The sequence below is a fragment of the Bombus vancouverensis genome, chromosome 12 (assembly GCF_051014615.1).
Source record: "Bombus vancouverensis nearcticus chromosome 12, iyBomVanc1_principal, whole genome shotgun sequence".
Lineage (NCBI taxonomy): Eukaryota > Metazoa > Arthropoda > Insecta > Hymenoptera > Apidae > Bombus > Bombus vancouverensis.
Genome location: NC_134922.1, coordinates 11138149 through 11159656, shown reverse-complemented (window position 1 = coordinate 11159656; position 21508 = coordinate 11138149). Strand labels below are relative to the sequence as shown.

Genomic DNA, 21508 nt, shown 5'->3' with positions numbered 1-21508 from the left:
AGCATATGTATATGTGATATACATATGTTATATATTGCAACACAAAAAATAACAGCATAGGTAACAGCTGAGATATAGAAAACTGTTCTTGTCAGTATTATGTCACCTTGTCATTTTTTAATATATTACTTTTCTTACTCTTGCTAACTTTTGTTCAATTATCTCGAGTTAATTGGTATTGTTACATTGTTCGTGTTATGAAATGGATAAAAAGTTTAGTTCGAGAACATGTATTCCTCTGAGTTCAATGCAAGTCAATTTATGCAATACATATGTTTGTAAATGACCACTACCTTTGTTAGACACAATTCTAAAATTACACGTACAAACGAATAGAACTACGTTACTACAAAAATTGCATATCGTGATAAAATTGTAGATCTTTATCGTTATACTAATAAAAATGAGAAATAAAATATTCCGAGTATGTAGACACCGTGCCACGGACGTACGGTGCAATTTTTCCTGTCATATTTCACTACTATCCATTTCATCGCTGCTAACTTCTTCATTCGGTCCATTCAAATTTTCACCAACTAGAAGCGCTTCAATCTCTCTATATGTTTTTCCTCTTGTTTCCGGTACCCATAAGATCGTCATCAGAAATGCCACACAGCATGATGTCGTGTAGATCTTGTAATTTACAGACGATCCTATATTATCGGCAATCACTTGATTCAGTTTCGACGCGGTAAAACCAATTATACCATCGAAAATCACAACGATGGCACCAACAATGCCTTTTAGTTTCGTAGGAAATAAATCGCATAGGAAAACATTGGGTAACGTACCTAAACCAATTTGAAACACTACTTGATACAAAATTAAATGGACAAGGGAATATGTAGGGTTGTTGAAATCGTCAGACTTATGTTCAGTTTTGAAAAAATGAAATGATAAAACAAACGATACATAAGACGTCCAAAACGTAGACAGAATCAAAAGTATTCTTCCTCCACAGCAATTCACTGTGAACGCGGTTAAATAGCTAGATACAAGGCAGATAACATCGACACAAATCAACGCGTTGTATCCACCGATGGAGGCCCTTTTTCTGTTAATGAAATCTTGCAGGTACTGCGTAGCGGTCAATTTTGCGCTAAGATGTTGTGTCATGATCAAGCCAAGCACGATAAACAGAGCTCTCTTGTTGCTTCGTTGTAGTATTGCTCGCAGCTTTTCTAAACAGGTATATTTAGTTAAATCCATGTATGGCTCAGACATGTCCGTTGATGCTCGTGAATCCACTCTGGTTGGTGTGTGTAAATCGCTTCTAGTTTGTGAGTGTAATTCGCTTCTCCTTTCCGGGAGTATTTGGCTGGTGGATGGTCGGTGTATTTGGCTTGTGGATGCTTGGTGTACTTCGCATGTGGGGTCTGGGTGTATTTGGCTTGTCGGGGGACGGTGTATTCGGCTAGTGGATGCTTGGTGTATTTCGCATGTGGGGTCTGGGTGTATTTGGCTTGTCGGGGGCCGGTGTATTTGGCTAGTGGATGGTCGGTGCAAGTCGCTTGCGGACTGTGAGTGTAATTCGCGCGTGGTTTGGAGTGGTAGTCCGTGCGAGTCGCGCGAGTATTCTACGCGTAATTCGCCCGTGGCTTGTGTACGTACTTCGCATTTGAATTTTGAGTGTACTGAGGGTATGGATTGTGAGTGTGAGTCGCTACTGGATGGTAAGTCTAAATCGGGCGTGGCTTCTGGGCCTACTACTTCCCGTGTGGGCTCTAAGTGTGTTTCACGTATAGATCGTGAGGGTGAAATGCTTCTGTACGGTGGGGGTAAATCTCTAATTGATAGTGGGGGGAAAAGGATATTGTACGGTGGGGGTAAATCTCTACTTAATGGTGAGGGCAAATTGATACTGTACGGTGGGGTTAAATCTCTCCTGGATTCTTGGTGTATTCCGTATCTGGCTTCTGCGCGCAGAGCACGTAGTTCGACTTTTACTTGGTCAGGATCTTCGATGCCTTTGTAATATGCTATCGACCTGCAGGCTCGTTCCTTTTTACCTTTTGCCACCAAGAAATACGGAGTTTCGCGTAAGCACATGAGCGGCAAGGTGGATATAGCGGATATTCCTGCAAGAGCCAGCAGGTGTGACGTGTACGTCAGCGAGGGTCCAGTAACGTAGGTTAGTAGTGACCCGAAATATACGTTCGCTGCGATTAGAGTACTCAAGTGTCCTCTTTGTTTGATGTCGGCGACTTCTGACACGAACATGGGATTTATCGTGCGGGCAATACCGACGCCTATACCGAGTATCCCTCTGGCAATGTATAGCTCTGGCACAGAATTTGCGGAGTACATGTAGAGCCAGCCAATGGCGAACACTAAGCTGCATGCAATGAGGCAATATTTACGACCGATGCGATCGGCCAACTGCGCAGCCAGAAGTGAACCGATCATTGAACTAAGTACTGTCAAAGAAACGCTCCATGAATATTCGTCGTGTGTTAACCTTAGCGGCACGTCGCCGATTCCACTTGTTAGAGGGACAAATGAAGTGTTTGTCCATCCGTAGACTGTACCGACCATGGCCATGGTTAGGGTTGCTGGAATGAGAAACAAGTAATGCTATATATAGCACATGTTAATTGTAGTGAGGTCGTTTTAAAATTACACTGCATATATTTATGGAAATTTGTACTTTTAACTTATACTGTTAATATATTTATAATCAATACATACCGCAGGCTATAAGTAAATGAACTCTGCGCGATGTTAGCACGAATGATTTCCGCTAGTTTTATTTCTTAGCTATTTTATTATTTATCTGTTAATCAATTCGCATTATAAGTGCATTAAGTAAAATACTACGTGAAGTAAAATTTGTTAAAGAATTGCGATAGGTCTAGGTATACTAATGTGTAATAATGAACATTGCTTTCAGATTTCTCATAAATATATAAAAGTCCGCATTCGGTTTATGATATAACAAAGCATCAGTGCGATGAATATCTGAATCGAAATGTTAAATTTATCGTAATGTAGGATGGAATAGAAATGCAACTTTAAACGATGGTACGCAAGTAAATAGAAGTGAGAAATAATTTAGGAACATCACTATCGAGGGGAGGAAAGGAAATTGCATTCTGCGTATTAAAATTACAGATAAGTACTTGACGTATTTTCAAGAGTGAAAACTAACCGGAAATACATGCCAGAAATCGCCGGCCTTGTGCGTCGCAGATACTAGGACATTTCCATAGCGAAAATAAACCGACACGATTTGAACCTCCGCCCTCAGGCGAGTGCACAGGAGAGATCCTGGGATCCTGGAAAACAGATACCTTTGTTAAGAATAGAAATCATAATTCTATTCTAATTAGATAGATAGTGTAATTAAACTTATGAGCGAATACCAAACCACGGAAAAGATATCAAGAAGTTTTTAAATATTAACCTTACATCAACATTTATTCTTTCTCCTATCTTAATAGAAATACAATTTATGGTATTTCTATCAACAGCATTAAAATATGCTTGATGTTATTTGATGTTATTATAGATAGAAGACGTACTTGAGTTATTCACTGGCGTTTGCTAAAGGTTATTTACGTTTTTGACATCTTCTAAAATCATTTCCTTTGAGTGTCCTCCAAATCAATGATAATTTGAGAGGTTTTTATATGTTTCTTAAATGTCTTTTCTAAATAATGAAATATATTAACATGTCGTATAGATAATACCGAAAACCCGTTTGAACCTTCGAGTATGATTCGATATTTATAAGACGTAACAGTTTTAAGCTTTGAACTTTATGTTTTGGTGGGTCGTGACAATTTGATTCAAGCTGAAAGATTCAAAATTTTAAACGATCACGATCGATCAAGACGCAAGGTCAAAAATTTAAGATTATTGTGACTTTTAAATATCGAATCATACTCGAAGATTCAGACGGTTCTTTGGTATTATCGACAAGATATGCTAATACATTTCATTATGTGCGAAAACTTTAAATCGAGACGTAGGAATCAAAACTTTAATTGCTATGGATTCGTCTCTGTTATTTGGAAATAAAAGAATAATAGTTAAATTCGCTGAAAATAGGTATCTCAAACGGACGCTTTTTCTATATTCTCATTCAATTAGAATTTGTTACTCTGCGATATTTAATTTCTAATGGTTTATTTCAAAAATACATATTGTATAATCATATTAACTGCTTACCATCCTACGCTGGGACATGTTGCCAAAAATAAGTACTTTTACGCAATTATATAATCACGATAGATTTTCAATAATTCAATTCGTAGAATCCAATTCACTTATAATTATTTAAAAAATGCACGAATGGTCTTGGGTAGTTATCTATCGCAAAAAAAGAACAACTGTAAGAAATCCTTATACTGAATCTCGTGATTTACAGATTTCGTATTGATTTGTTCGATTTACACGACTGTCACAACCATACTGGGTACTTCTGGGGCTACTTCCCCTTTACATACAGTCGACATTATTTCAACACATAAACACTTCTAATTCTCCTTGTTATATGTTTAAATGTAACGAATTAATTTTAAATATTCCGACATAGGAACAATAATATTTTTGTACTTATTATATCTAGGAAATATCCTAATTGTAATGTTATAACAGTCGAATGCCAACTATTATATAGTACATATTTCCTATAATATAAAAATTGAAATGAGCGAAAATAATTGCACAGCTTCGACTATTAGTCATTTTTGTTCTATGTTGCTACATCAACTACGTTGCGATCATAATGCAGCATTTGAATTATCTGCAATTTCTTGAAGCATAGATTCCTTTATCGCGGAAATTCTTTTTCTCTTTACTTTCGCTCAATTTCGACGATTCCTACTGAAACTGTCGTATTTTCTACGATCTCTCACGCGTCGAAACACTTCTTCGTTTGAAATTTCCTCAGTAGAGAAACGCTTCGCCCAAATTATTTTCCCTCCATGCATCTGCATCTCCGTGCACGCGGTACACTTGCATCGTATCTATAATTTCTGTGAATGTGTACAGTACTGCTCGATTCCTGGTGCACTCGTCCCAATTATATCGAATAAGATTGCGTTCAGGCTCACGACTCAAAGAATCACCGGACTCTTGTAAACATTGGCTTCGAGCTATTGAGTTTGCAACTAAGTGATTGCGGATTTTGTCATTCGGTGGATTTGAGTGCATGGATTACTCTTTATTATTAAAATATCCAACCTTTACTTGCGGAAGTTTCCTCTTTATTATCATTTTTTTTTGTTTTCATTAGCGAGTAGCCTTTTCAGATAATTACAATCGTCGCGGCGCAGCGTTATGAATTTTAGGGAGCATGAAAAACACTGTTATTTTTCCATGTCGGTATTTCAGAACACGAAACACAGAGCCCCATATGACACGTCTAGTCGCGTTTTTATAATGGTGAATGTGTGAAATATCGATACATATACGAATTACCATCTCACAAAGAATTATAATATAACTGTAATTTAGTTTCAGGTTTAACTGGATCTTTACTATCAGTTTCCGCTTCGATCGTTCTTAAAGATATTTTTGTTGTTTGTTTTTCATAACGATCAAAGATTTATTTTGCAAATAAATGGCAAGAAAGAATTTGTCCGAATTCTTTTATACAAAATGAGTAATATTTTTGAAACAGGAGGGGCGATGTTACCGTGAAAGATGAAAGTTGCTATTCAGTGTACTTTACCCAGTGAACTCCAAGGTTTTCTTACCATGTTAAAATCGTTCTCGACGTAACCGATCTAGTATGACGCAGGTTCAGGACCTTAGCGGTATTTGGTATTACAGTTTAGTTGTCTTCATTCTGACTCCTGTAATTAATTTCCACTAGGGGTGTCTGTAATAAATTCGTCTATAATATAACTCAAATAAAATAGAACATTCAATATCTTGTTTGTGATTTTATACATAGATAGCAATGTTTCCATGTTTCTTGTAGCTTTTTAATAAGGAAGATATTTGTTTGAAAGATATACAATAAATACATATTTGTTGATAGACAAAAATTTATAAAATTGTCGATATTTAATTTTTCGCGTCAATTATCGTATATTAAAAGTAGGAAATATTATAAATTTCTGAAATGAGCACTATTATTATAGCCATTATTTACTGAAGATAACATTCAACAGTTCGATGGAATTTCTATTGGACAAGGTTAGGTATTTATCACTATGTTATAATACAGTAATTACTGTAATATTCGAACTGACATATTCAAATATTTTTCAGTAATAACTATAATATAACACCGAAGAGTCCATGTCTTAAACATATATAATTGCATATGCATATACATATGCTTATCAGCGACAACCACAATGTAATATAAGTAGTTATTATCAATGTGTTATGTTAATTATATTCTATTATTTTCTCTATAAATACTGCCTTCTTCAACATACCTGCTGTTTATTGTGACAATATTAGCATATGTATATGTTTTATACATATGTTATATATTGCAACACAAAAAATAACAGCATAGGTAATAGCTGTGATAATAAAAATTGTTCTGATCAGTATTATGTCACCTTGTCATTCTTTAATATATTACTTTTCTTACTTTTGCAAACTGTTGTTCAATAATTTCGAGTTAATTGATATTTTTCGTGTTATCAAATGGATAAAAGGCTTAGTTTGAGAACATGTGTTCCTCTAAGTTCAATGCAAGTCAATTTATACGATGCCTATGTTTGTAAATGATCATCAGCTTTGTTAGACACATTTCTAAAATTACACTTAGAGACGTATAAAACTCCGTTACTACAGAAATTGCATATCGTGATGAAATTGAAGATCTTTATCGTTATACTAATAAAAATGAGAAATAAAATATTCCGAGTATGTAGACACCGTGCCACGGACGTACGGTGCAATTTTTCCTGTCATATTTTACGAATATCCATTTCATCGGTTCGAACTTCTTCATTCAAAGAATTCAAATTTCACCAGCTAGAAGAGCTTCAATCTCGTTATATGTTTTTCCTTTTGTTTCCGGTACCCATATGAACACCATCAGGAATGCCAAGAAGCATGATGTCGCGAAGATAAAGTAAATCGTATACGACCCTAAATTATCTATAAATAGTTTATACAGTACCAACACGATAAGACCAATTGTACCATCGAAAGTGACATTGATGACACCAGCAAAGCCTTTTAGTTCCGTAGGAAATAACTCGCATAGGAGGACATTGGGTAACGTACCTAAACCAATTTCAAACACTACTTGATATATAATTAAGTCGATAACTGGAATAATAGAGACGTTGGAAGCCTGAAGCAGATTTCCAAATAACACTAGATAAATTGCTAAAATAGTCAATGTAATACACGTCCCACCCGTAGAGAGAAGCAAAAGTGTTCTTCTTCCTACGAATTGCACTGCGAAGAAGTTTAAACTGCCAGATACAAAGCTGACAAACAGGACCAAAATCGTCGCTACGTGTGGATCGATAACGATCGTTATTTTCCTAAACAACACTTCCAGATACTGCGTAGTGATGAAGTTTCCGCTAAGTTGTTGTGCCATGGTCAAGCCAAACATGATATACAGAGCTTTCCTGTAGTTTCGATGTAGTATTACTTGCAGCTTGGTCATACAGGTATATTCAGTTCCATGCATGTATGTCTCATCTGAGTCTGTCGACCCTTGTAAATCCACATTGAATTGTGTGCGTAAATCGCTTCTGGATCGCGATTGTAATTCGCTTCTCGTTCCTGGGTGTATTTCGCTTGTGGGTCCTGGGTGTATTTCGCTTGTGGATCGTCGGTGTATTTCGCTTGTGGATGATTGGTGTATTTCGCTTGTGGTTTCTGGGTGCAATTGACTTGTGGATGGTCGGTATATTTGAATTGTGGATGTTCGGTATATTTGACTCGTGGGTGGACGTTGTATGTGGCTTGTAGATTGTCGGTGTATCTGGCTTGTGGATGGTCGGTATATTTCGCTTGTGGATGATCGGTGTAATTCGCTTGTGGATTGTGAGTATAATTCGCATGTGGATGGTCGGTGTATTTGGCTTGTGGATGGTCGGTGTATTTCGCTCGTGGATGGTCGGTGTAATTCACTTGTGGATTGTGAGTGTTTTCCGCTTGTGGATGGTTGGTGTATTTCGCTCGTGGATGGTCGGTGTATTTCGCTTGTGGATGGTCGGTGTAATTTGCTTGTGGATGGTCGGCGTATTTCGCTTGTGGATGTTCGGTGTATTTCGCTTGTGGATGGTCGGTGTAATTCGCTTGTGGATGTTCGGTGTATTTCGCTTGTGGATGGTCGGTGTAATTCGCTTGTGGATGGTCGGCGTATTTCGCTTGTAGATGGCTGGTGTATTTCGCTTGTGGGTTCTGAGTGAATTTCGCTTGTGGATGGTTGGTGCATTTCGCTCGTGGATGGTCGGTGTATTTCGCTCGTGGATGGTCGGTGTATTTCGCTCGTGGATGGTCGGTGTAATTCGCTTGTGGATGGTCGGCGTATTTCGCTCGTGGATGGTCGGTGTAATTCGCTTGTGGATGGTCGGCGTATTTCGCTCGTGGATGGTCGGTGTAATTCGCTTGTGGATGGTGGGCGTATTTCGCTTGTGGATGGTCGGCGTATTTCGCTTGTGGATGTTGGGTGTATTTCGCTTGTGGATGGTCGGTGTAATTCGCTTGTGGATGTTCGGTGTATTTCGCTTGTGGATGGTCGGTGTAATTCGCTTGTGGATGGTCGGCGTATTTCGCTTGTAGATGGCTGGTGTATTTCGCTTGTGGGTTCTGAGTGAATTTCGCTTGTGGATGGTAGGTGCATTTCGCTCGTGGATGGTCGGTGTATTTCGCTCGTGGATGGTCGGTGTATTTCGCTCGTGGATGGTCGGTGTAATTCGCTTGTGGATGGTCGGCGTATTTCGCTTGTGGATGGTCGGTGTATTTCGCTCGTGGATGGTCGGTGTAATTCGCTTGTGGATGGTCGGCGTATTACGCTCGTGGATGGTCGGTGTAATTCGCTTGTGGATGGTCGGCGTATTTCGCTTGTGGATGGTCGGTGTATTTCGCTCGTGGATGGTCGGTGTATTTCGCTCGTGGATGGTCGGTGTAATTCGCTTGTGGATGGTCGGCGTATTACGCTCGTGGATGGTCGGCGTATTACGCTCGTGGATGGTCGGTGTAATTCGCTTGTGGATGGTCGGCGTATTTCGCTCGTGGATGGTCGGTGTAATTCGCTTGTGGATGGTCGGCGTATTTCGCTTGTGGATGGTCGGTGTATATCGTTTGTGGATTGTGAGTGTAAATCGCTTCTGGATTGTTGGTTTAATTCACATCTGGATTGTGGGTCTAATTCGTATCTGGCTTGTGTGCGTAGAGCACGTAGTTCAATTTCCACTCTCTGAGGATCTGCGATATTTTTGTAATATGCTATCGACTTGGATGCTTCCTCCTTTATTCCTTTTGCTACCAAGAAATACGGTGATTCGGGGAAACAGATGTTCGGGAAGAAGGATATAAAGGATAGTATTGCAAGAGCCAGCAGGAGTGAGTTGTACGTCAGCCAGGTTCCTAGGGCGCAGGTTACCAGTGTTCCGATATATACGGCCAGTGCGCTTAGAGTACCTAGGGATCCTCTGATGTTGATGTCGGCGATTTCTGACACGTACATGGGAGTTATCGTGCGGGCAAAACCAACGCCTATACCGAGAAACAGCCGACCAAAGTATAGCCATAGCACGGAAGTTGCTTCATAGATGATGTACCAACCTACGGTGAATATTGTGCTGCATACAAGGAGGCAGTATCTACGACCCCTGCGATCGGCCCACTGGGCAGCCAGAAGTGAACCGAAGATTGAACCAATTACTGTGATAGAAATCACCCATGAATATTCCACGCGTCGTAACCTTAGCGGCACGTCAGCGGTCCCGGTTGTTAGATGGACAAGAGAAGTCGTTGTCCATCCGTAGACTGTACCGACCATGGCCATGGTTAGGGTTGCTGGAATGAGAAACAAGTAAATCTATATATAGCATATGTTAATTGTAGTGCGATTGTATTATAAGAACACTGCGTATATTTACGCAAATTTATATTTTTAATATATACTCTTAATATATTTATAATTAATTCATACCGCAGGCTATAAGTAATTGGACTCCTCGCGATGTTAACTCAAATGCTTTTCACTAGTTTTATTTCCTAACTATTGTATTATTAATCTGTTAATCCATTCGCATTATTTGTGCATTGAGTAAAGTACTACTGCATGAAGTATAACACCACACGAAGTAAAATTTTTATAAGACTTGCGATAAGCCTAGGTGTATTAATGTGTAATAATGAACATTATTTCGCTTTCAGATTTCTCTTAAATATATAAAAGTCCGCATTCGATTTATGATATAATAAAGCATCAGTGCGATGAATATCTGAATCGAAATGTCAAATTTATCGTAATGTAGGATGGAATAGAAGTGCAACTTTAAACGATGGTACGCAAGTCGATACAAGTAAGAAATAATTTAAGAACATCACTATGAAACATCAATTCGAGGGGGGAAAGGGAATTGCATTCTGCGTATTGAAATTACAGATAAGTACCTGACGTAATATCAAGAGTGAAAACTAACCGGAAATACATGCTAGAAATTGCCGGCTTTGTAAGATGCAGGGACTGGGACATTTCCCTTGCGGAGATGATCGATCAGGATCTAAACCTCCGCCCTCAGGCGAGTACGCAGGAGGGTTCCTAGGAACCTGGAAAACAGATACCTTTGTTAAGAATAGAAATCATAATTCTTATCTAATTAGATAGTGTAATCAATCTTTTGAGCGAATTCCAAACCACGGAAAAGATATCAAGAAGTATTTAAATATTAACATTATTTCAAGGTAATTAAAAAAATTTTCTTTCCCCTATCCTAATGGAAGTACAATTTATGATATTTCTATCAACAGCATTAAAATATTCTTGACGTTATTTGATGTTATTATAGATAGAAGACGTACTTGAGTTTTTCACTGACGTTTGCTAATGGTTATTTGTGCTTTTGAAAACTTTCTTCTACAATCTTTTCCTTTGAGTGTCCTCCAAATCAATGATAATTTCTAATGTTTTTATATGTTTCTTAAATATCTTTTCTAAATAATGAAATATATTAACATGTCGTACAGATAATACCGAAGAACAGTTTGAACCTTCGAATGTGATTCGATATTTATAGGACGTAACGGTTTTAAGCTGTGAGCTTTATGTGTTGGTGGGTCGTGACGGTTTAAATCAGGGTGAAAGATTCAAAATTTTAAACGATCGCGATCGATTAAGACACGGGGTCAAAGATGTGAGATTATTGTGACTTTTAAATATCGAATCATACTCGAAGGTGCAGACGGTTCTTTGGTATTATCGACACGATATGTTAATACATTTCGTTATGTGCCAAAACTTTAAATAGAGACGTAGGAATCAAAACTTTAATTGCTATGGATTCCAATCTCTATTTGGAAATAAAAGAATAATAGTTAAATTCGCTGGAAATAGGTACCTCAAACAGACGCTATTTTTTATATTCTCGTTGAATTAGAATTTAGGATTTGTTATTCGGCGATATTTAATTTCTAGCCGTTTATTTCAAAAATATTTATCATATAATCATATTAAATGCTTACCGTTGTACTCTCGGACATGCTGCCAAAAATAAGTACCTTCACGCAATTATATAATCACGATAGATTTTCAATAATTCAATTTGTAGAATTCAGTTCACTCATAATTATTTAAAAATGCAAGAATGTCCTGGGGTAGTTATCTATCGCAAAAAAAGAACAACTGTAAGAAATCTTTACACTGAATCTCGCGATTTGCGGATTTCGTATCGACTTGTTCGATTTACACGACTACCACAACTATACTGGGTACATCTGGGGCTACTTCCCCTTTACATACAGTCGACATTATTTCAACACATAAACACTTCTAATTCTCCTTGTTATATGTTTAAATGTAACGAATTAATTTTAAATATTCCGAGATAGGAACAATAATGTTTTTGTACATATTATATCTAGGAAATATCCTAATTATAATGTTAGAACAGTCGAATGCCGACTATTATATGATACGTATTTCCTATAATATAAAAATTAAAATGAGCAAAAATAATTGCACATCTTCGTCTATTAGTTATTTTTGTTCTATGTTACAACATCGGCTACGTTGCGATCACAATGCAGCATTTGAATTTATAACATTATAATATTATAATATTATAGCATTTGGGTTTATAAGGAAACCTTTACATTTTTTATAGCTAGGTTTAAGGGAATCTTTATATTCTTGATCGGTAAGAATTACGAAGCCACTCTGTGCCTTTATTATGTTCGGATTTGTACGTATTATGCAGGGCTTGCGAAAACGCCTTTAGTTTTCTAATTATAGTACTGAAATTAAATTAGATGTTCTATCAGGTAGAGTTTTTCAAATTTGATGGGGCAGGATCTAGATGGAACGTTTGTGAGTCTGGTGAGTGGTTATGTAGAGTAGCTTTACTGCAAAAAAGCAATGCTTCCTAGAAGCATTAATCCGTTCCTAATAAGTACTTCAATATTTAATTAATTTATACATGCGTAATTAACAGTAATGTTTAAGTAGATAATGTAGTGTAAGTAGATAAGCAGTATAATTCTTTATGAGGCGCGTCTTTCCTATTTTTAAAATAATTTTACCACAGACGAGGAAGAGGAATCGACGTGACATTCAATGCTTGTCCGACTGTCACATTTTGCGGGTCGCATGACCTCTCCATTCCATTTTCGTGTCGCATGCGAAGTTACTATTTCAGTTAAATACTGGTTTGAATTAAAACTATAATCTTGTACGAAATTATAAATAAAATATAAAACAGGATATCCAATACTAGCAACGAAATACAATTCTATCATGCTACAATACTTCAGTAAGCATAACACACTATCAAAATAATAAATTACTGTATAGCAAAGTACTGTAATAAGAATTAAGTGAATCGTTTAATCAGTTCTAAATGAAATTGCAATTTCATATATCTGAAACAAAAATGTGAATTTTTAAATCTTTCCTATTTCCATCCTTGTATTCTCAAATAAATTATTAATTATACATTATCAAGTTTAGGTAATCTGATTTACTATCACAAACTCGTAATACAATACGTCGTTGAAACCGTATCGATAATTTATCGATAACGAACAGACAGTGTCCCACGGTGTCCAAAGGTTTCCGATGGTGACCCAGGAATTTCCACGGTGCCCCACGGTACCGCAGGGTTTGCTATTGTATCCCACGATTTTCCATGGTATCCCACGGTTTACCACGGTGAGCCACGGTGAGCCACGGTGGTCTACGTTGCAGTCCAGTCTAGATCATCCAAAATTCCCTTCGTGACTTTTGGTTATCCAAACTGGACCGTATATAGCGTAGTTCTTGGCTTGGCATCATTTCCAAAGATTAATCCCCCGATAAATTTTTGAAAAACGGTACCAATTACCAGATCTCACCACGAGGAGGTGACTACGCACGAGATCCACCCATGAGTTCTTTATCACTGCACCTCGATCTCGACATTCAGCATATTCACAAGAGTATCGAGTTCTAACTCTACTTAACCATGGGCCTGCCTGGCCGGGACCACCGAACAGAATTATGAATGCACTGCCCCAACCGAACGAGTGACGTCCACTCCCGCGCCAGTCGAACAGAATTACGGCGAATGTGAAATTGCAGGTCCCTATCCGAACAGTACTGCATATCCACGATTGAATCCCCAACAGATTCGAAAGCATCACCGGCGCGTCCACAACCCCCGCGATCCCGCGCAAACATCGAGCAGTCAGCAGAACAGACGAGTCTTTGGGGTGACTTACAAATTGAAAGAGCTATGTCGCGTACGTTGACCTGCATGCACCTGGAATAGGCGCGAGCAACGCTGCCATGTGATCAGATATTTAAATCATTGATTTAAAAGTTAGGAATTGATGGTATTGTTTTAGAATAATTGTCAGAATAATTAATTTATTATTTTAATTTTTTAGATTTTTAAATTTTACTATGCATCAGAATATTATACAACCATTTATAAATTTTCATAGCTTAATTCCAAGTATATAAAACGGAGCATATTCAAACGATCGCATAACGGAGGTGTAGCGAGTACCCTTGTCAGATAATTACAATCGTCGCGACGCAACGTTATGAATTGTAAAGAGTGTGAAAAACACTGATATTTTTCTATATCGGTATTTTATAACACGCGACACAGAGTCTCATATAATATCACGTCTAGACCAATTATTTGGAATAGTGAATGTGCGAAATATCATATACGAATACATATACGAATTAGCATCTCACAGGGAATTATAATATAAATGAAATTTAGTTTTTGGTTTAACTAAATCATTACTTTCAGGTTTAAATTTCCGCTTCTGTCGTTTTTAAAGATGTTTTTGTTATTTGCTTTCCATAACGATCGAAGAGCTAATATTTTTCAAATGAATGAGAATAAAGAATTTCTCCGAATTCTTTTATACAAAATGATTAATATTTTGGGATAAAGAAGGGGTAATGTTACCGTAGAAGAGAAAGTTGCTATTCAGAGTACTTTACCCAGTGAACTCGGAGGTTTTCTTATCATGTTAAAATCGTTCTCAACGTTACCGATCTAGCATTACGTAAGTTTAGGATCTTAGCTGTATTTGGTATTACAGTTGACTCGTCTTCATTCGGACTCCTGTAATTAATTTCCACTAGGGGTGTCTGTAATAAATTCGTCTATAATAAAACTTAAATAAAATAGAACATTCAAAATCTTGTTTGTGATTTTATATATAGATAGGAACTCCATGTTTCTTGTATCTTTTTAATAAGGAAGATATTTGTTTAAAAGATATACAATAAATACATAATTGTTGATAGACAAAAATTTATAAAATTATCGATATTTAATTTTTCGCGTAAATTGTCGGATATTAAAGGTAGGAAATATTATAAATTTCTGAAGTGAACACTATTATTATAGCCATAATTTACCGAAAATAACGTTCGACAGTTCGATGTAATTCCTGCTAGACTAGGCTAAATATTTATCACTGTGTTATAATACAGTAATTACTGTAATATTCGAACAAACGTATTCAAATATTTTTCAGTAATAACTATAATATGACGCCGAAAAGACCATGTCTTACACATATATAATTGTATATGTATATACATATGCTTATCAGCGACAAAACACAATGTAATATAAGTACTTATTAGCAATGCGTTATGTTAATTATATTACATTATTTTTAGCATAAATACTGACTTTTTCAGCATACTTGCCGTTTATTGTAACAATATTAACATATGTATTTGCGATATACATATGTTATATATTGCAAAAAGCAAAAAATAACAGCATAGATAACAGCTGATATATAAAGAATTGTTCTTGACAGTGTTATGTCATCGTGTCAGTCTTTAATATGTTACTTCTGTAACTTTTGCAAGCTGTTGTTCAGTTATCTCGAGTTAAATGATATTGTTACATTGTTCGTGTTATGAAATGGATAAAAAGTTTAGTTTGAGAACATGTATTCCTCCGAGTTCAATGCAAGTCAATTTATGCGATATACATGTTTGTAAATGACCATCACCTTCGTTCGACACATTTCTAAAACTACACGTACAAACGAATAGTACTATGTTACTACAAAAATTGCATATCGTGATAAAATTGTAAATCTTTATCGTTATGCTAATAAAAATGAGAAATAAAATATTCCGAGTAAGTAGACACCGTGCCACGGACGTACGGTGCAATTTTTCCTGTCATATTCTACGAATATCCATTTCAGCGGTTCGAACTTCTTCATTCGGTGAATTCAAATTTTTACCAACTAGAAGCGCTTCAACCTCGTGATATGTTTTTCCTTTTGTTTCCGGTACCCATATGAACACCATCACAAATGCCACCCAGCATGATGTCGCGAAGATATAGTAAATCGCATACGATCCTACGTTATCGGTAATGATTTGATACAGTTTCGACACGGTAAAACCAATTATACCATCGAAAATTACAATGATGGCACCAACAAAGCCTTTTAGTTCTGTAGGAAATAACTCGCATTGGAGAACATTGGGTAACGTACCTAAACCAATGTGAAACATTACTTGATATATAATTAGGTCGATAACTGGAAGAGGTGAGAGGATGGATACATCAGACTTATATTGAACTAACAAAAGATAAGTTGCTAGAATAATCAATGTAAAACACGACCCAAGCGTAGACAGAATCAAAAGTGTTCTTCTTTCAAGAGAAGTCACTGTTAAGGTGCATAAAGTGCCACATATAAGGCCGACAGTCATCACCAAAATCGTCATTGCGCTTGCTCTGATACTGATCGTTGTTTTGCCAAACAGCACTAACAGATACTGCGTAGTGATGTAGTTTCCGCTAAGGTGTTGTGCCATGATTAAGCCAAGCATGATAAACAACGCTTTCCTGTTGCTTCGTTGTAGTACTGCTTGCAGTTTGGTTGACCAATTATATTTAGTTAAATCTATGTGTGTCTCATCTGTGTCAGCCCATTCGCGTAAATCCTCATTGGATTGTGTGCATAAATCGCTTCTAAATCGTGATAGTATTTCGCATGTGGGGTCTGGGAGTATTTCGCATGTGGGGTCTGGGTTTATTTCGCTTGAGGATGATCGGTGCATTTGGCCTGTGGATGGTTGGTGTATTTCGCTTGAGGATGATTGATGCGTTTGGCTTGTGGATGGTTGGTGTATTTCGCATGTGGGGTCTGGGTTTATTTCGCTTGAGGATGATCGGTGCATTTGACTTGTGGGTGGTTGGTGTGTTTCGCTTGAGGATGATTGATGCGTTTGGCTTGTGGATGGTTGGTGTATTTCGCTAATGGTTGGTCGGTGTATTTGACTTGTGGATGGTTGGCGTATGTCGCATGTGTGGTCTGGGCTTATTTCGCTTGTGGATGGTTGGTGTATTTCGCTTGAGGATGATTGATGCGTTTGGCTTGTGGATGGTTGGTGTATTTCGCTTGAGGGTGATCGGTGTAATTCGTACGTGGTTTGTGTGCGTAGAGTATGTAGTTCCATTTTCAGTTTGTGCGTATTTATCAAGCTTTGGTAATGTGCTATCGACTTGCATGCTTGCTTCGTTTGACCTGTTGCCACCGAGCAAAACAGAGTTTCGGGAAAATACGTGTTCGACAAGAAGGATATAAAGGATATTATTGCAAGGATCTGCAGCAGTGACTCGTACATCAGCCAAAGTCCTAGGGCGCTGGTTACCAGTGTTCCGATGGATACGTTCACGACGCTTAGAGAACTTAGGGTGCTACCAATGTTGATGTCGGCGACTCCTGGATTTACCGTGCGCGCAATACCAACGCCTATACCGAGAATCCCCCGAGCAAGGTATAGCATTGGCACAGAAGTTGCGGCGTAGATGGTGAACCAGCCTAATGTGAACATTGTGTTACATAAAACGAGGCAGTTTTTACGACCGCTGCTGCCGGCCAACTGTACAGCCACAAGTGAACCGATCATTGAACCAAGTACTGTAGAAGAAACGATCCATGAAGATTCGCTGTGTGTTAACGTTAGCGGCACGCCGCCAGTCCCGGATATTAGATAAGCAAGAGAAATCGTTGTCCATCCGTTGACTGAACCGAGTATGAGCATGGTTAGCGCTGCTGAAATGAGAAACGTGTAATGCTATATATAGCATATGTTAATTGTAGTGCGATTGTTTTATAAGAACAGTGCGTATATTTAGACAAATTTATATTTTTAATATATACTCTTAATATATTTATAATTAATACATACCGCAGGCTATAAGTAATTGGACCCCTCGCGATGTTAGCTCGAATGATTTCCACTAGTTTTATTTCTTAACTATTTTATTATTAATCTGTTAATCCATTCGCATTATTTGTGTGTTAATTAATGTACTACATGAAGTAAGATACTACATGAAGTAAAATTTGCTAGATACTTGCGATAAGTCTAGGTGTATTAATGTGTAATAATGAACATGTTGCGCTTTCAGGTTTCTCATAAACATAAAAGTCCGCGCTCGATTTATGATATAATAAGGAATCAGTGCAATGAATATAAGAATCGAAATGTTAAATTTATTATAATGTAGGATGCAATAGAAATGCAACTTTAAACGATGGTACATAAGTCATTAGAATTGAAATATAATTCACGAACATCACTATAAAACATCAATTCGAGGAGGCAAAGGAAGTTGCATTGTGCGTATTAAAATTACTGATAAATACCTGACGTAATATCAAGAGTGATAACTAACCGGAAGCAGATGGCTGACATAGCCACATTCGATTTTTGAAGAGCCTACGATCTTTCCTTTTCGGTGATGAATCGACAGGATCGGAACCACCGCCCTCAGGCACTCTCCTTGGAACCTGGAAAACAGTTACCTTTGTTAAGAATAGAAATCATAATTCTTTTCTAATTTGGTAGACCAATCAAACATTTGAGCGAATATAAACTCCAAACCACGGAAAAGATATTAAGAAGTATTTAAATATTAATATTGTTTCAAGGGAATTAAAAAATGTTTTCTATTCTGTCTATTCTGTCCTCTTCTGTTTATCAACAGAATATAATTAAAATATGCTTGATGTTATTTGATGTTATTATAGATAGAAGACGAACTTGAGCTTTTCACTGACGTTTGCTAAAGGTTATTTGTGCTTTTGACAACTTTCTTCTAAAATCATTTGCTTTGAGTGTCCTCCAAATCAATGATAATTTGAAAGATTTTATATGTTTCTTAAATGTCATTTCTAAATAATGAAATGTATGGATAATACCGAAAAACAGTTTGAACCGTCGAATATGATTCGATATTTATAAGAGGTAACAGTTTTAAGCTTTGAACTTTATATTTTGGTGGGTCGTGACAGTTTAAATCAGGCTGAAAGATTCAAAATTTTAAATGGTCACGATCGATCAAGACACAAGGTCAAAGATTTAAGATTATTGTGACTTTTAAATATCGACACGATATGTTAATACATTTCATTATGTGCCAAAACTTTAAATCGAGACGTAGGAATCAAAACTTCGAAATTTTGGTAATACTTGCAAGTTCTATAAGTCTTGAAGAACCTTCGATACAATTGTAGATTCGAAATTAAAACTAATTGCTATGGATTCGTATCTCTATTTGAAAACAAATAAAAGCTAATTCGCTGAAAATAGGTATATCAAACAGACGCTTTTTTTATATTCTCGTTGAATTAGAATTTAGGATTTGTTACTCTGCGATATTTAATTTCTAGCTGTTAATTTCAAAAATATTTATCATATTATCATATTAAATGCTTACCGTCCTACGCTGGGTCATGCTGCCAGAAATGAGTACTTTCACGCAATTATATAATCACGATTGATTTTCAATAAATCAAGTTGTAGAATCCAGTTCACACATAATTATTTAAAAACTGTACGAAAGATCATTGGTAATTATCTATCGCAAGGTAAGAACAACTGTAAGAAATCTTTACACTGATTCTCGTAATTAACGGATTTCGTATTGACTTGTACCATTTACACAACTGCCACAACCATACTGGGTACTTCTGAGGATGCTTTCCCTTTACATTCAGTCGACATTATTTCAATACATAAACACTTCTAACACTTCTTGCTACATGTTTAAATGTAACGAATTATTTTTAAATATTTTGCCATAGGAACAATAATATTTTTGTACATATTATATCTAGGAAATATCCTAATTATAATGTTAGAACAGTCGAATGCCAACTATTATATGATATATATTTCCTATAATATACAAATTAAAATGAACAAAAATAATTGCACAGCTTCGACTATTGGTTACATTTGTTCCATGTTGCTACATTGGCTACGTTGCGATCATAATCCAGCATTTGAATTTCTTTAATTTCTTGAAGCATAGCTTCCTTTATCGCGGCAATACTTTTTCTCCTTGCTTTCCCTCTATTTCGACGTTTCCTACTGAAACTGCCGCGATGTCCAATGATGTCCAATGGTGTCCAATGATGTCGAACAATGTCCTACGATGTCTAATGATGTTCCACGGTATCCCTGTGTGCAGTCCAGTCGAGAACATCCAAAATCCTCTTAGTGGCTTTTGATGATCCAAAGCGGACTGTAGCGTAGTTCTTGGGTTGGTAATAGATTAATCAACTGATTAATTTTTGAAAAACGATGCCAATTACCAAATCTCACCACGAGGAGGTGACAACGCACGAGAACCGCCCATAGGTTATTTAACACTACACATCGATCTCGACATTCGACCTATTGGCAGAATGTCGAGTTCTGACTCTACTTGATCATGGCCCTGCGTAAAGAAATAGTTGTTTCGTAACCTAATTTCGAAACATATATCTCTATCGTAGCGCTTACATGTATCTTTACAAACGTAGAAAAGCATACATAACGCAACATCTATCTCCTACACAACGACTACATCGATCAGTGCAAATATCGTACAGTAATTCGCATCCCTACTGGTAGCATTCGGTATCAAAGGCACATTTCTCTAACATTGAACGAGAGAAAGAAAATGTAGCTATTGACACTGTGTATTACAATTTTGTGTCTTGCAAGGGGGACGTACGAGTCGTTACACTAAACTGTTTAACATGTTATTTTCGCGACTCTAAACTCTTGAACGTATTAGAAAGAAACTCTAACATGACCCCAATAAGCTTCCCTGAAAAATGGAAAAACACGAAGAAATCCGAAGAATCAAACGATAGAAGAAAAATCACGGTGCGCCCAGAACGAACGAGATCGCGATCTCTCGAAAGAACTAACAAACCTACGCGACGTACCCCCGTGTACCGGACAACCCTCAGGATCAGCGGAATACCCTTCACTCGATTCCTGTTTCGCCGTTCGAAACTTACATGAGTCGCGGTTTATGGTACCGACCACTGATGCCAGTGATTCACTGGAGATGCAGCCGTGGATCCAGCACACGGGCCGGCAACATAACACACTCCAACTGAACAAGTGGAATCCGTGGAAGGACCGCTGAACAGGATTACGAATGCAAGGCTGAATAGTGGGGTCCACCCTCTCGGAGACGAACAGGATTACGGAGGTCGTGAAATTGCAGGTCTCTGACCTAGTACCGAAGTGTCAATCGGACAAGACTGCAGATCCACGACTGAACCCTCAGCAGATTCGCAAGCATCACCGGCGCGTCCACAACCCCCGCGATCCCGCGCAAACATCGAGCAGTCACCAGAACAGACGAGTCTTTGGGGTGACTTACAAATTGAAAGAGCTGTCCAGTGCACGTTGACCTGCATGCATCCGGAATACGCGCGAACGAATATGCCATGCGATTATATATTTAAATCATTGAATTAAAAGTTAGGAATTGATGTTATTGTTTTAGATTAATTATCGGGAGAGTAGATTTATTATTTTAACTTTTTAGATTTTTAAATTTTAGAATCC

The 21508-nt window shown here is 37.3% G+C and overlaps 2 protein-coding genes and 1 pseudogene across 2 annotated transcripts; all 3 read right to left on the bottom strand.

Moving 5' to 3' along the window:
* Nucleotides 1–468: 468 nt before the first annotated feature.
* On the bottom strand, nucleotides 469–4188 carry LOC117155037 (uncharacterized). The gene is made up of 3 exons (XM_033330577.1): nucleotides 4171–4188; nucleotides 3149–3275; nucleotides 469–2552 (listed from the first exon to the last, which is right to left on the bottom strand). The coding sequence occupies exons 1-3, from the start codon at nucleotides 4186–4188 to the stop codon at nucleotides 469–471; spliced, it is 2229 nt and encodes a 742-aa protein (XP_033186468.1).
* Nucleotides 4189–6878: 2690 nt separating this feature from the next.
* LOC117155036 (facilitated trehalose transporter Tret1-like) lies at nucleotides 6879–11646 on the bottom strand (annotated as a pseudogene).
* A 4083-nt stretch (nucleotides 11647–15729) lies between these two features.
* Nucleotides 15730–19391, bottom strand: LOC117155397 (uncharacterized). The gene is made up of 4 exons (XM_033331310.2): nucleotides 19374–19391; nucleotides 18330–18444; nucleotides 16704–17703; nucleotides 15730–16616 (listed from the first exon to the last, which is right to left on the bottom strand). The coding sequence occupies exons 1-4, from the start codon at nucleotides 19389–19391 to the stop codon at nucleotides 15812–15814; spliced, it is 1938 nt and encodes a 645-aa protein (XP_033187201.1). The 3' UTR covers nucleotides 15730–15811.
* Between the last annotated feature and the right edge of the window lie 2117 nt (nucleotides 19392–21508).